Source organism: Notolabrus celidotus, chromosome 13 (genome assembly GCF_009762535.1).
Source record: "Notolabrus celidotus isolate fNotCel1 chromosome 13, fNotCel1.pri, whole genome shotgun sequence".
In the NCBI taxonomy this organism is placed as follows: domain Eukaryota; kingdom Metazoa; phylum Chordata; class Actinopteri; order Labriformes; family Labridae; genus Notolabrus; species Notolabrus celidotus.
In genome coordinates, this window is record NC_048284.1 from 31131493 (window position 1) to 31148104 (window position 16612).

General features: G+C 41.2%; 1 protein-coding gene across 1 annotated transcript in view; it reads right to left on the bottom strand.

Moving 5' to 3' along the window:
- Nucleotides 1-3966: 3966 nt before the first annotated feature.
- lrfn2b (leucine rich repeat and fibronectin type III domain containing 2b) overlaps nucleotides 3967-16612 on the bottom strand; it is a 97322-nt gene continuing 84676 nt past the window's right edge. Inside the window, exon 3 of the mRNA XM_034698859.1 lies at nucleotides 3967-8552. Coding sequence (XP_034554750.1) covers nucleotides 7574-8552 — 979 coding nt within the window. The 3' untranslated portion in view covers nucleotides 3967-7573. The remainder of the gene's footprint in view (nucleotides 8553-16612) is intronic.

Consider the following 16612-nt stretch of genomic DNA (forward strand, 5'->3'; position numbering starts at 1 on the left):
TATCTCCAGGAAAGGTTGGTATAGTCTTTGAGTGTTTAAAATCAACCTGTTTGCTAGTTTGATGTCCACAATGAGATGAACTACGTTGTAGCTAATTATACTAAATGGGTTTCCTCATCCTCCCTACCAGACTCAGCAGCTGATATGTCAGCAGGTGCACTGTCTCCCCACAACTCCCCCCAACCCAGTGAACAAGAAGGTGAGCAATGTAGCATGTCAATTTGCATTATTGAAGGGGGTCTGTGGGAATCTCTTTTTTCTCTCTTTATCTGTACTATTACAAAAGCCTCTAAAAACAAAGCTATAGCTAAGCCATGAAAATATAATAAAAGAAGGGGCAAATCTGTCACCTTGTGTGCAGGGAATCCTTCATTTTTGCCAGTCATACAGTAAATATTTGACTCCAAGAGGCAAGGCCTTGCCATCGCTGCCCCGACTCTTTGGAACTCTCTCCCTCCAAACATCCGCAACTCTGACTCTGTTCACTCATTTAAAGATCAACTTAAAACCTACCTCTTCAAAAAAGGCCACACTACATGACCCAAAATCTGTTTTTTAGTATATATATATATATTTTTTTTTTCGCTCTTCATGTAAAGCAACTTTGAGTATCTAGAAAAGGGCTATATAAGTCCTATCAATTATTATAATTATAATTATAATAATTATTATTATTATCATTAATAACAATAATAATAATAATAATAATAATAATAATAATAATAATAATAATAATACATATTTTGGTTATTATTTGATAATTATATATTTTATTATTAATAATAATAATAATAATAATAATAATAATAATAATAATAATAACGAGCCAACAAAAACAGTATTTTGAGATCTGACTTTGTTTTTAGAAGTAAAAACAATAAAAAAAAAATTCCCCTCCAAACTCCTAACTCCACCCTGTCAGCGTCCGTCTCACAAAGCTGGGTTAATCTCTCCTCCTCCATGATCGATGTCTGGATGAACCTCCCTGCTGCTTCTAGAGACTTGAGGCTGACCAGTGCCCAGTTTGATGACCTGTCTCGCTCTGGAACAGGACTTTTAGAAGGACTTTGACCTCAGTGCTCTGTTCAAGCTGCTGTGAGTGACAGCTTCACTGTGTCTGGTAAGTCACACGTTCCTAAAATGGTAAAAACTGTAGCACAGTTCTTGTCTTCTTAACACTCACAATGCTTCCACACTACACGTCTCATTCCCTCACTCACACTGTGGGCAGGGGATGATATGAACAATGCATATTAGTATAAAAAATTCCTATTCATAGATATTCACACACCTTAATGATCTACGTCTTGCCCAAGGACAACTCAGTATGTAACTGTGGGAACGGGGATCAAACCACAAACCTTCTGACTGAGAGAGGACTGACTGAACCGCAGTCCTGTTGACATCCTGTTTAGGGGTTAAAAATAAGCTGGCTTTTAATGAGCTTCATTTAAAAAAAACATAACAAAAGGATGAAAAAATAACAACAGAAGTAAAGATGAGGTATTTAAAAAGCATTCAGCGTTTGTCTTTAGGAGAAATCATACAAGTTATGCTGATCTCGAGTGCATCATGACAAACAACTCACCAGAAACACAAAAGTTTCCCCTGTCTTTCTGTCAGACATTTTATATTTTATTTATTTTATTGAACATATGAAAGAGCAAGACAAGAAAACATTACAGCTCAAATATAAGAGCCAGGATAAAACAGACCTGAGAGGTTTACTCAGAAACTGATCACTAACCTTAGTAAAGAGAAATGTGATGGAGGAACTGAAAAAACCCTGAAGCTCATGTTGAGAGGAAACATCCAACATAAACACTCTGGGCCCGATCTACTAAAGGTTTGCGTGTATAAAAACACGTGCAAACTTGATAGCTCGCACAACTGATGTACTAACCGGGAGCACGGAGGATTGCGTCTGTCAAATGAGCAAAATAGCAGCACAATCCATTTAGCGTGTTTGCCGCCATGAATATGCAGAATACATGTAGATTATCAGAACGCGCAAAATACTGGGAGGAGGAGATGCAAATGTAATCATTTAGCACACGCAATGTGATTTATCAAACCTGAAGCAGATACGAGCGCTGTATTTGCGTCTAAATTTAGCACGTTTGAAAGGCAGGTGCAAACTGGCACAGCGTTACGCACACTTGGCTGCGGTCACTGTAAAGCTCATCATAACATCACTTTACAACATGCCCACAAGACGCGGGGCTTACAAGCATTACTACATTTTTTAGTCAATCAAACCAAGAGAACAAAATAATAATAATAATAATAAAACAACACAAATTCAAAGCAGTTCAGCACCACGGATAGCGACTGCATCATTCTGACACCCACTTTAACTTTTTCAACTAATGAGAGCACAGTAGGTCACTGTATCGACAGATATAAAGTTTATTAAAATTGGCACAGCGGCCCACATGTTCACATACAAACAAAAAATCAATATGAAGTACTCGGCCTACTCACCACTGTTTGGACGAGCCTTAAGCTCCGCGGACTTGTCCACGATGCACTGTATGTCCATTTTCTTTGATCTGTCATTCTCAATAGATAACATGACATGTCCACTCAGTCTATTATGTCCCATCGTGCTCATCAAGGGGTTTTTAGTTAGTTTTAACTTGGAGAATGAGCGCTCACTGAGCTGCGCCAGGCAGCTCTGCGTAACTCCTCATCTCGTGCTCGCAGCAGTGTGTTGGGGCGAATTGACTCAAACATGTTCCCAGTTCCATTTAAGCTGGTGAATCTTTGGGACAGTTGCTGGATGATGATATCAGGCATTAAAAACGTTCACCTGAAAGTTGCTCCCTGGGACAGTGAGGCGAATGTCTTCATCCAAGTGACGCCTAATCAAAACACTGATTGCGTTTTGGAGTAGAGTAGATGCGTTTATTTCATTGGCAGATCTTCTGTTTTTTCTCACATCATTCACCTTTTCACAGATGGACTCCCACTCTGCTCTCTCAAACTCTCCATGGTGACAGCCGATAGCACACGCAAAATCCTCGTAAAATAGGGCGGTCCGCACCACTTTTGCACTCGTTATCATTTGCGCACGCAGTCTTAGTAGCTCACCCGCAACACGCCCAGAAATAGCATGTGCAAAATTATTATTTGCACACGCAAATTAGCGCTCGTTATTTGGGATCTTAGTAGATCAGGCCCTCAGTCTTGTCTCATCTTAATCCACCATGAGCATTGCACCTCGCAGCATTTAGCAAGTTACAGTGGCAAGGACAGACTTCCTTTAACAGGCAGAAACCTCCAGCAGAACCAGACTCATGTTAGACACACATCTGCTGAGACCGAGTTGGAGAGAGGGATAGAGGGAGATGAAGAGAGAGAGAGATGATAGTGATGAGATGGGTAGTAGTAGCTGTCGCCGCTGGAGTCCAGCACATTGTGTCAGCTGGAGTCCAGCACATCCACAGCAGCAGGCCGTCCTTGGCAGCTCAGAGGAACCTACGAGACAAGGGAGCTCAGGGACTCCAGAAAGGTCTATGGTTAGTAACTTTAATGGGACAGGGAGAGTTAAAGTAAGTGATGGGGGTTTGGGGGGGGAAGGGGGTGAGATAGGATCCCAGTGTGTCAGTGCGCCAGTTCGGCAGTCTAGGCAGCATCACATAGAGCTGGTCCAAGACTGCATTGTTTGCACGCTTGCAATCGTGCTTTATTTATTTGTTCATTTATTTTTGTTGTCATTTGGTCAATGAAACAACTTCAAAAGGTTCCAAATCTATATACTCTGTAATTATGCCTCCCTCATGGGCCCATGGTATATAATGTTCAGTTTTTCTTGTCCTTTGATCCACCTCTCTCAGTCTGACTTTGATGATCACATTTGCTGTCATTCAAAGATTTCATTTTTATGAACCTGTTTGTGTCACTTTAAGCTCCCATTTACTCGCTCTGCAGCAGTCATAAAAGAAACACTCAGAGGACATCGTGTTTGTCTCAGGAGATTTTTAGTTTTATCTTTGTAGCAAAAACAACAAATTGAACCACAGAAACATTTTTTTTACAGCTCCAGGTAAGAAACATGAACAGCTGCTACTCGTCACCTCCTCCTCTGCTGTTCACACATCTTCCCACTGGAGAATGGTACAAAAAAAAAACTATATGCAGGGACTGTACACACGCAACCAGGTCAGAAATATCACAAAGTCATTCAGACAGCATATGAGAAATGACAGCATCAATGTATACACGACTCTGGGGTCATCTGCAGCAGAAACATGCAACACATGACAAAAAGCAAACTTCATCATGTTTAATAGAACTTCCTCCACAATGAAATTAAAATGAACACGCTCATTAACTTTAAATTCATTCGTAACATTAGTTCACTTTTATGTTCTGACAGATCTGCAGGAGAAGAATGAGAGGGACGTTGAACATATGAGTTTGAAAATGTGATGTTGACTCTTCAAAGAGTTGCATTTATGTCAGTGACTGAAAGAACATCATCAGATTGAATGTGTGGCTTTTTAAAGGATGCTATAAAGACTTGGAGAGGGGTGTTATGCTCTTTTTCAGGCTTTCTATCGACTTTCTCAGAGCTCTGTTAAATGATTTACAGCTCTAAGACTCTTTATCCTCTCAGGCTGGCGTCTTTGAAAACCCTCATTTCAACCTCTGTATGAGCCCACTGTCTTACAACCAGCTCTCTTGAAGCCTCCTCCACTTTTGCCATACTACAAACTTGTCATCAGTTAGTTAGCCAGTGTTGTTCTATTCGTTATGACACATTATGAATACGCATACGTTTTGGACCCTGAATCTCACCCGGACAGTTTGGAAAGGGACCAATCAGTGACATCACAAATTGAGGAAATCCTGTGTCCCTCTTGTGTAACTCTCATGAGACTATTTAAACTTAAATTTCAAGGCAGCCCATGGCCTCTTTACCCCACAGTTTGAAACTTTGCACACGTTTAGTATTAAAATCCAACACTTTAACACTTTCTTGTTAAATATGAAAAGGCATAACATCACTGATTTAACTGCTCTGTACAGGGTAAAGGTTCAAAGCAACTGAACTTCAAATAAGAAATTTGTGCGGAAAGGGAATTATGGGTTTTGTATAACTTGGGCCTAAGATAATAAATAATTATCCACAAGGCTGCCTTAGTTTGGTCTATTCTGGTCCAGAGTCAGAACTCTGTGATGAGGAAAACAATGTAATTTAAGATAAACGGCTGAAAAAGGGTATGAAGAAATGAACATCATGTGAGTATTTCTTCAGCCTGTAGATAATGATCTTCCTTTGAGTACCAGTGTCAGCCGCAGACTGAACATGAGAGGTGAATAAAGCCTCAGAAGTCCCTTTAACCTGAAGTCTTTCTAATGACCAGCAGGAGGCGACCTCACAGGTTGTAAAGAGCAGTCTGATCGCAAAAGGAGTCTATGAGAAACTGGCTCTACTTCTCAGATGATTTATTCCTTCAATTAACATTTATGGTCTCAATCTTTAGTTTAAGACTTCTTTATTGTCAACATGATGGTTATTTTGTAAATTATGGTCCCATTTAGCGTCAGATAGACCATACATCTGGAGGGGATTTAGGACGGGGCCACCTGTTGTTGACAAGGCACTAACATGCCAACCTGCAAAATGTTATCCTCTCTAAAAACCACTGTGAAGACTGGGCTGTTCTTAATTTGTAGGATGTTTAAAGCCTGATTTATGCTTGCAAAAATGACAATCCCAAATAATTCCTCAGTATCTGTGAGTTTGTGCTTGTGCTTCCTGTCAAACAAGCTAGCACTTGCACTAGCTTGTGACTTCAATTTCTTCAGCTTCTCTCTTCCCTCCAGCCTCCTTCTTTGATCCAAATATGGTCTCAATCTTTAGTTTCAAGTCTTTTTCCAATTAACTTGGTGTTCATTTTGTTAACTGTGGTCCCATTCAGAGTCACACAGACCGTATAGCAGGGGAAGATTTAGGGTGCAGTTGACTAGTATTGACACATGACTAATGAATGTCTTTTGACGCATTTGGTTGTAGTTTTGGACGCTCAGGAGTCCGCTCACTTTGTGTAAAGACTGTTTTCTGCTAGCCAAAATTAGCAATAAACATCCAAGTTGCTGAAGGGATATGGATTAATCTCGATGACATTGCTAGCGCTAGCCTTCAGCCTGATTTATACTTCTGTGTCGAATGACTCAGATGCAAGCCCTGTGATTGGTCCGCTCATGTCCGTGTCAGCTCCTGCTGCGTAGGGGCGACGCACAGGTATAAATCAGCCTTTATTTTATGACTTAGCATTAACTACCCTCTTGATCCTCTCAAGCTCCACCTTCTTGTTTTAATATGGTCGCTTCTGGCTCCAAAAACAAGATGGTGTCTGCAAAAATGTCCCATTTCAACTTAACAACGGTCGTGCATCAATCAATATCTGACATCATTGTTAGTACACTGACTCACACTGGAACATCTGATTGAAATAACCTAAACAGGTTTGTTTCCAACATGTTTTATAGCCATTCTTCCCTCCTGAGCGTTGTGGCGTGAGGAGTAGTGTCTTTATAACCACACTAGACTCAGATGATGAAATTGAGTTATTGGTGGTAAAAATGATGACTATCCTACAACCGGATCGGTCCTCTAGCTTTAGTCATAGCACCCAGTATTGACCTGAAAATGTAGTTTCGGCAATGTGAAGAAAATGTTCGGTTTGTGTTTCATGGATTAACAAAAAAGGGAGTTCCTCTTTCATGTCTGTCGTCTTAAAAACCCGGAATAAAAAAAAGGAACATTAAAAAAACATTTACTGACTATACAGGACCTAAAGGGTTAACTGTACACCACCAAACAGGCCTACATGTCGGTGTGATTATCCTTCCTGTTGCACCAGGTTACTCTGAAATCATTTGGCATTTTTAAACAGTGACAGTGCGGCCGCTGCTCAGGAGACGATGGTTTGTAATCAGTCACATGAAATTCAGAATTAGAGTGACCCCTGAAATATATACTTTGTAGAGAAAGTAAATATATTCAAATACAACTCTGTCATTAAATCTTTTTTGTTAAGTCTTAAGCATCACATCTACATATATATATATATTCATATATTTATATTTTACTGCACCGTTCAGTCAGAGAAGAAGAACTGCATCAGGAGGTCACCGAGATGAGGATGAATTTACAGCAGAGAGTTTAAACCTGGACACGCCTCAGTGTTTGTCAAGGCAGAGACCAGCGTCGTGTTTGACCGGCAAAAATCAAAAATATAAAACTTTAATTTCATTACATACTTTGAATTTTTACAGAATAATAACAGTCCATGAGCATGACCTCATATTTCTGTTTCAGACAGCACCGCTTCACTCCAGCCGTTTAATCCGTCTCTGTACATGGTGTGAGGCAAAGGTCTTTCTCCTGAAGTTTGATTTGGCTGTGACTGTGACTCATCCAGTCTGTGAGTCTGAGGAGAAGGAGGGATGAAAACGAGTGTGCTTCATGCAGGACAAAGGCTCTGAGACCAGCAGGTCTGTCATAGTGTGGCCGTGTGTTTCGGGCAGTGTTTGACAGAGTGACGGTTCTCCATCTCTCCTACACAGTACTCTCCATCACCCAGTCAGCGCTGTCCAACGTGCCCTTGCTCCCCCCCGTGTCACCCTCCTCCTCACACTGCAGCAGCATGCCGTTCACAGACAGGCTCCTCTTAGTCCAGATGCTGCTGAACCTGCGTGGTTTGTTGCTCAGCTGCGCGGCCCCGGCGCTTGTAACGTCCCCCATGTCAAAGGACTGACTCCTCCTGGGCTTGGCGTCCAGAGGGAGCATGAGGAGCCGGCTGAGGCTGGAGTCCAGAGTCCGGCCCAGCAGCGGCTCCCTGTCTGTTTGCGGTTTCCTAACCACTGTGTTGGAGGCGCTGCTGGAGGCCCCAACCTCGCCGCTCTGAACCCCCCTCAAGTCCAGAGAGGTGAACGCTCCGAGGAGGTGGTCCAGGTTGGTCCTGGGCTTCGACTGAGCCGACCTCCAAATGTTTGCAAGAGCACTGTTGGGGCTGTAGGAGCCCCCCGCCAAGGAGCCCGAGGAGGAAGAGGAGGAGGTGAGGCTGCTCTGGAGGGAGCCACACTTAAACTCCACCACCTCGTCCTGCAGGGTCACTTTAGCCTTGACCTTGGGCTCGGGCTGAGGCTGTGGCTGAGACTGGGGCATCAGGAGTCCGTTCTGCCCCAGGCGCCCCCCGTTGGTCTGGGAGTGTGTGTCGCTGACGTTGGTCAGCTTCCCCACGGGGGGCTCAGTATCTGTAGCTTTGTAACGCACCATGAGGATGACGATGAAGACCAGCAGGGTGGCCACGATGATGCCCCCTACCACCAGGATCATGGTGCCCCCCAGCAGCTGGCTGGGTAGAGACTGGCACTGGGCGTAGTCATCCTGCGTGAAGAAGTGGGTGCAGCCCACCACGTTGGTGGCGGTGAGCGTGGTGGCTGAGTCGTCCCAGGCGGCGAGCACACACAGATCATAACGGGTCCCAGACACCAGGTTTGTCACCAGGAAGGCTTTGCTGGAGGCCGGAATCATCCTGAACACAGAGAGACAAGAAACAAGAGAGCGCTGCAGGTTACTGAGAGGACCAGATAACAAGAGAGAGCTGCAGGTCACTGAGAGGACCAGATAACAAGAGAGAGCTGCAGGTTACTGAGAGGATGAGATAACCTCATGTCTAATGGAGTTAATGAAGTAGTGAACCCTCTGAAATGAGATCACAGTGAATGCATTTTAGTTTATTTTGATGTTTTTGAGTACCAGCAGATTCTTGGTATCCCTCAGACCTGTACAACCTCAGCACAAAGGTGATGCATGTCAAAAACCATGATGACAGAGATACCTAATGACACTGTCATACAAAATAAACAAAATAGGATGTCTGTCCTGCTTAAAGCTTGATCAATGAAGAAAAAACCTACTGATCAAGAACAGCTGAATGTAGAAGTCTAAAATGAGCATTTCTTTAATTCCCAGAGGTCAATTATTTGATCAAATATTCTCTTTCTCTCTCAGAGAGTAATGTTTTATTGATATCTTAAAGGTACAGTGTGTAGAATATTTGATTCTGTGTCTTATTTCTAGTCAAATGTCTTCTTAGACCTGCTGTGGTTTAGTTTTTTTCTTTATCTTTGTAAATCTTTGTTTAATCAAAGGAACTTCTTTGTTTTGACCTTCATTTTTTTCCCCCTAACCATTTGATCTCTTACGATTTTAGTGGTTAACCCTTATGGAATAACTCAAAGAACACCCTGTTGGTCTGCAACTGCGTCCCACTCCCCCTCATCCTGACACTTCTTAAGTTTCTTGAAGTAAGACATTATTCTTATTTCAAGAGACGTCATAAGTTCATTGTTCTTTAAACAAACATGAAAAACATGATCCACTGCAGCTGATCCAGGGCCATTCTGTCATTTAACACACAATATTAACTGCTGTACAATGTGATGAGAAGAAAAATACCTCAGCTATAAAATTATTTACTAAAATATTTATAATTTTTTTTTTAAAGTTATATTTTTCTGGCTTTTTTCCTTTATTCCATAGGACAGCTGAAGAGAGAGAGGAAATATGGGGAGTAGAGAGTGGGGGAAGACATGCAGGAAATAGTCGACTGGTCGGGAATCAAACCGGCGACCCCTGCGACCCCTGCGACCCCTGCGACCCCTGCGACCCCTGCGACCCCTGCGACCCCTGCGACCCCTGCGACCAGGACTGTAGCCTCTGTATGTGGGGTGCTTAGACCACTAAGCCACCAGCACCCCTGTTTATGATTTTTTATTGTTTAATGTGTTATTATTACTATAATAATAAATACTTAAATGTATTTATTTATTTAAAAAAATGAATTCAATCAGCTGTGCTTTTTATTTAGTTTTTAATTTATCATTTGAATGTTCTTAATCTATCACTGTCTATTTTCTCTGATGCAATGTCGTCTTCTTTGAACCTTTTTATTGTCCTCTGTCTTTATTTACTTATTTACTTTTTTATTTTTTTTTTAAAACCCTCTAACAATGATTTAATGGTGTACTTTTTCATCACTTTATTCTGTTTAATTTGAGTTTTTTCTTTAAAATTTTATGAATTAAATTTTTTTTTTGCATCGTTAGAATTTCTACCCTGCTCTCTGTCTGCTCAAGGTTTATTTTGTCCTTTGAATCCTGCCATGCTTTGTTTGTCAAAGCACTTTGTAAACATTTGTTTTTAATTGGGCTATATCAATACAATTATAATTAGTGTTATTATTATTAAAAATAATTAAATTGAATAGTTAAATAGTACATCCACTTGAAAGGAGAGGTTTAAATGTCCCACCCTCCCCACCTCCGCCCACAGACACACAATGATTTGCAGGAGGTCTGTTTAAAGGGTCACAGACACAAAAGCAGTTCCAGTCAATACTCTACATGATTTCAAGAGGTTATTCACTCAAAACCAGCACATCTAGACTCAACAACCCACTGCAAGCTCTTTTTACTGAGCCGTGTCTCCTCTAAGCAGAGCCACAGTTTCTATTTGCATTTCCTGGAGTTTTTTCTCCACAGCTAAGTCTCTCCGGATGCTGCTGTAACAGACAGCCAACAGTAATTGGCTTTATCTCTCAGAGCCATCTGTCTCGCTGCAGTGAGCAGAGGGTCTGCTTGATATCTGGGCTCTGGAGCGGTCATAAATAAATAGGCAGAAAAGACTGCAGAGGTCTGTCCTGGTCCATACAGGAATGATGTAGATCTGTGAGACCGGTCAGGAGTTTCTGTGGCAGGAAGAACAAGCTGCAGGAATGTGTCAGGTGGTATCAAGCTGCAGTGCTGTTTGCAGCTGTGTGTGTGTGTGTGTGTGTGTGTGTGTGTTTGCATGTGTGTGTGTGTAGGAGGGTATGTTTTTCCTGGTTTTAACAGATAGCAGCAGGGTGTGCTGGTGTCCTGAGGAGAAACAGCTTCTGACCGCCCGAGGCGAGCAGCTCAGCATCCAGCTGCAGGTCGTACTGCTGCTGTAACACTCACTCCTGCCGTTTGACTGATACAATCATTCATCTCCAAACACACCGCTCCTCCTGCAGGGACTCACATCAGACATGAACCTGATGGTCCGTCCCTCAGGCACACTCTGGACAGATCTGTGTGAGAGAGCTGTGAGTAACACGCCGCTAAATGAAATCATCCTTGAAAAAAGATAATAATCTGTTCACGACGCAGCGTCACATTCAAACCAGCTCACATCGTCTCTGTGTCCCTGAAAAAACAACAACTCCCATCCATTTCAATCTAGGACAGGGCCGGATTAATCTACTTAGAGGCTAAGCTAATTAGCTTATAAAAAAGATGCTCTTGTTGACTAATACTACTATGATACCAGCGCCTGATTAGAACGGTTAATGGCTGATAAATTACAGAATCAAACCGACGTCCAGAAACACGCCTCATATGAACATGTGGAACACATAAACTGTATAAAAACATGGAGGGCATGACAGCTGCTCAAAAGGAAAGCCAAAACATGATGATTACCCTCCACTGATGGCTGCAGTGTAGGTCATAAAGCCTGCGTCCTCCATGTTTACAGATGGAACATGGGTCAAACTATCAAATCTAAATTCACCTAAATATATATATATATATATATATATATTCTACTGTCCATCATATCATGATCTCAGGTGCCTCCTTTTCAACAAAATATCAGAAAACTGTCCTGATTTGTTTTTCATGTCTGATGAAGATAAACTTCAGTACCTGTTTACACACAAAGTGTTCCAGTTTGCTCCGTTTGTGTTCAATGCTGTTCAGCAGCGTAGGAGCACACTTTATGTCTGATTTAGTTGTTGTCACTGTCAAATGTCTGAAGTGTACCACTGTGCTTTTGAATTACTTTAGGTCATTGCTGGACATGTGCAGTATTGTAACTGCTCTTCTTTCTTCTATTTTTTCTTTTTCTTCTCATGTTGTTGCTCCTATTTTGTTTTGTTTTTGTAGTGTCTTGTAAGTCCATATGGGCTGGGCACCTTTATGGTGCACTACACGATGAATAATTAATAAATTAAACTAAAGTAAACTAAACTAAATTCCTCAAACATGGTTTCTGGCGTTATATAGAGTTAGTTCTTTATGGGGCGCCGTTTGTAAAGTTGTGCAAAAAATAACAGCAATAATTCTCCACATTTAGCTCTTAGATGTAAAACTAAAAAACGTAGTGAAATTTTTAAAAGCCACTTTTTTTAATCACATTTAGATCAATATGTGTGATCTTTTTCACTTTCATTTTGTTGTGACAAATATGTTTAAGTTCAAATCACCGTTAAATCTGTTAATGTTAAATTTAAATGTTAAATCTTAATGTTAAATATTAAATCTAAATGTTGCTCTCAGATCCTTAATATTTAGCTAATGTGCAAATTCACACTGCCGTCTAGTGAAAGTACCAAAATGAAAGCTTCATAAAGCGATACAGATATTTCAACCATATCTGTCAGTGATGACTCTTACGGGTTAGTAGGCGGCGGACTGCCCGCCCCCATTATGGGCAATGATTTAGCAGAAAATGTTGGAAAGGCAGTTCTGGAGGCCATTAAGACATTTCACAACAGTAATCACCCAGTCTATTGTACGGAAAGGCTAAGTGGGTAATGCTAATTCTGTATCACTTTATGATGCTTTTATTTTGGTATTTCTAGGAGGCAGTGTGAATTGGGATATGAGAAATATTAAGGATCACAGAGCAGCATTTAAAATTTAGATTAAACATTAAGATTTCAAATTTAACATTTATATTTAACATTTATATTTAACAGTTACATTTATTATTTAGATTTCAAATTTAACATTTATACTTAACATTTATATTTAACAATTACATCTAACATTTAGATTTAACATTTACATTTAACATTTAGATTAATATTTTAAATGTATATTTAACATTTAACATTTATATCTAGATTTAGCATTCAGATTTATATTTAACATTTAGATTTAACATTTATATTTAACAATTAATAATTAGATTTAACATTTATATTTAGCATTTTGGATTTAACATTGACTTTAACTTAAATATATTTGTCAAAACACAATTGAACGTGAAAAAGATTTCAAGTATTGCTAATTTTTAAGACATTGAAGAGCTAAATGTTAAGAATTGTTGCTGTTGTTTTCAGTGGGCACAACTTTACAAACGGTGCTCCATACTTTTTGCCATGCTGATTTATGTCACATTATTCTTTTTTTTTCAAAGTTGGGTGTGACATCATGAGTGACAGCTTTGTTGACAAACGACCAGCTCACTTTGTCAATGCCCATCAAAGCGACATTGTGGTCTCCTAATTTGAAAATTAGGAGGAGATGGGGGGCCGTCATGTACATGCTATTAAACGTTTCATACCTTTACTTGAGAGAGACAGGACAGTGGGTAAAGTGGGAAACTGGGAAGAGGGAATGAACATCAAAGTGGTTGGAATCAAACCTGCGCCGCCTGCTTCAAGGACTGTATCCTCTGTACATGGGACACGATTTAACCGCTGAGCCAAAACAGCACCTCGGTACGACACTTTTGACACAAGGAAAAAGACAGATGTGCTCTAAAGAAAGAGGTCAGCCTGTACGGCCAAACACAACCCATGTTCCCATTTCACTGACAAGACGCTCCAGAGGACATTTCAATTTTGACTCGTGTCTGTCAGGAGGACAAGAGGAAAAACAGAGATGCTGTTCAGAGACACAAGAGCCCAAAGGGACGAGGTATGATGGATCAACAGAGCTGTAACTTTGTCATTGCAGTCCCTGTCGGCTTTGTGTCTCCTGTCAGTCAGAAGCCCCCTTGGACACACATGCTACACACTCAAGGATCTCCTGACTCAGCCTGGTGGGGTGCAGGTGGAGATGCAAACACAATTTCATCCAGACTGTTCCCCCAGTCATCATGTGAATTTTGGGTTGGTTGCCTGTGTTATGTTTCCACTGTTGTGTTTGTGTTGTAGAAATGTAGTTACAGATGTTGAAGTGATAGTAACACAGAAACACTCCTCCTCCTCCTCCTCCTTCTGCATGCTCTACCCAGCCCACCTACCCAAACAAAGCAGAGCTGTGACGGTGCATCTGACAGAAAATCTGTGACGTGCATGTGTGAATCACAAGTTTCTAAAAGGAAGCCTTAAATTGACTTCCACCAGATCTGTGTCCAGTCCGTCTCCGGTACAACTCCGTGCTCTCTTGTCCGTCAACACCCACTGGTTGTGCTTTCAGAACACAGCATAGAGCAGTAGTGGTGCCGTATAGGGGGGAAACGTTAGGATGATTCTAAGGGCCCATGACTGACAGGGGGCCCGAAAATAATAATACAAAAAAAAAAATCATAATAATATTTTATTCAGAATAAGGTCATTAAAAAACGGTCCCGTTGTCTTCATAATACGTATATCATAGATCCCTTCTTTATTTGGGCAAATTCATATTAAGCCCCCCCTGTATCAGCATGAAATGGTACAGGCCAGCCTGAGTCGCACTAATCAGCTGTGCTTCACAGTCAGAAAGAAGTTGCACAGTGCACAGTGTGCAAAAGGCAGCTAAAATGTCTGGAAAGACAAAGTCTGGGTCCCAGATAAGGAGGGAAAGAAAGGAGAGAGAGAAGAAAGGGTGACAGTATGTCACCCAGTTTATCTCCAGGAAAGGTTTGTATAGTCTTTGAGAGTTTAAAATCAACCTGTTTGCTAGTTTGATGTCCACCATGAGATGAACTATGTTTTAGTCTGTCTCTCCAACCCAGTGAACAAAAAGGTGAGCAACGTAGCATGTCAATTAGCATTATTGAAGGGGGTCAGTGGGAATCTGTTTTTTCTCTGTCTATCTGTACTATTACAAAAGCCTCTAAAAACAAAGCTATAGCTAAGCTACATAAGCTACAGCATAAAGTCTGTATGGATGCTGGGCAGGTTGAAGCATTGAGTGATTTAGTCTGTTTTAATGTCACAGAGATTACTCAAATAATACCTTCAAATCAAATATTTTGATGCTGACTGACAACAGTTGCACAGGGTTCTTGTGGCATTTGGTGATGGGGCCCACTGTGATATTTTTTCATGGGGTCAGAAATCCCTGGCAGCGCCCCTGATTGTGTGTAGTGTTTTGAAAAAAGTGTGTTTTAGAACTGCAATTTGAGTGTAAAGCAGGAATTGAGCTTGTAGTTTAGCAGAATTGGTTCAGGGGGTTGTGTATGGGTTACATGTCGTGGTCATTGTGTCTCAAGAAAGTAATTGTGTGTAAACAATTGAGAAAAACTGTAATCCCCCCTGTATCGGCATGAAATGGTACAGCCCAGCCTGAGTCGCGCTAATGAGCTGTGCCTTTAAGTCAGACAGAAATTGCACAGTGCACTAAAGGCAGCTAAAATGTCTGGAAAGGCAAAGTCTGGGTCCCAGAAAAGGATGGAAAGAAAGGAGAGAGAGAAGAGAGACAAGAAAGGGTGACAGTATGTCTCTAAAAACAAAGCTATAGCTAAGCTACATAAGCTACAGCCTATAGTCTGTTTTGGATGCTGGGCAGGTTGAAGCATTGAGTGATTTAGTCTGTTTTAATGTCACAGAGATTACTCAAATAATACCTTCAAATCAGATATTTTGATGCTGACTGAATTATAGATCCATTATTCTGCATGATTCAGTGCTGCTCTTTTCTGTTGTGCATTCATTTTTAAAGACTGTTGTAACTCTGATTATGATGTTATTATAAATGGTAAATTACAAGACATATATGGGGCCCAATGTGATATTTTTTCATGGGGCCCAAAATCCCTGGCGGCGCCCCTGTGGAGCTGGACTGCAGGACAGTCAGAGTCACGTGACCATCATCGCTCACTCTCTTATTCTCCTCTATCCCTCTTTCCAACCCCAACTTGGTCAAGGCAGATGTGTGTCTAACATGAGTCTGGTCCTGCTCGAGGTTTCAGCCTGTTAAAAGGAAGTTTTTCCTTGCCACTGTAACTTGCTGCATACTGCAAGGTGCAATGCTCATGGTGGATTAAGATGAGCTGGGACTTGATCTGACCCCGTCTTGGTGTTGGGTCTCTGTTAATAGTTAATCATAGAGTACGGTCTAGACCTGCTTTGTTTGTAAAAGCGTCTTGAGATAACGTTTATTGTGATTTGGCGCTATACAAATAAAGATTGATTGATTGATTGATGTGACTGAGGTTTTCCCGCAGTATTTACTGAATGAATCCATGTTGTCTTTCTGGTCCTCTGAAAACCTCTGACCTGTTGACTCCAGGCCTGGCTCCGTTCATCATGACTTTGGTTTGTTGTTGTAGTTAATTAAAATACGATCTGGTGATAACACAGAGTGTTTTATTCTGAAAATTGACCGGATGTTTTCATTTTTTTGGTGTCTGACTTCCTGTCCTGCTCCAACTGTTCTGTGCTGATTGATGTGTCATGCTGTCAAAAATAGAGGTCTTGCGTATCTGATCTGTAGGGCTCTGACCTGCCGGATGCAGTGGAAGTTAACACATTGACTAGAATAGAAATCAGATCCAGTGACGTGACGGAGACGGACCGGACACAGATCTGGTGGCCGTTGGACTTATCAAGATAAAGTCAGGAGTTAATTT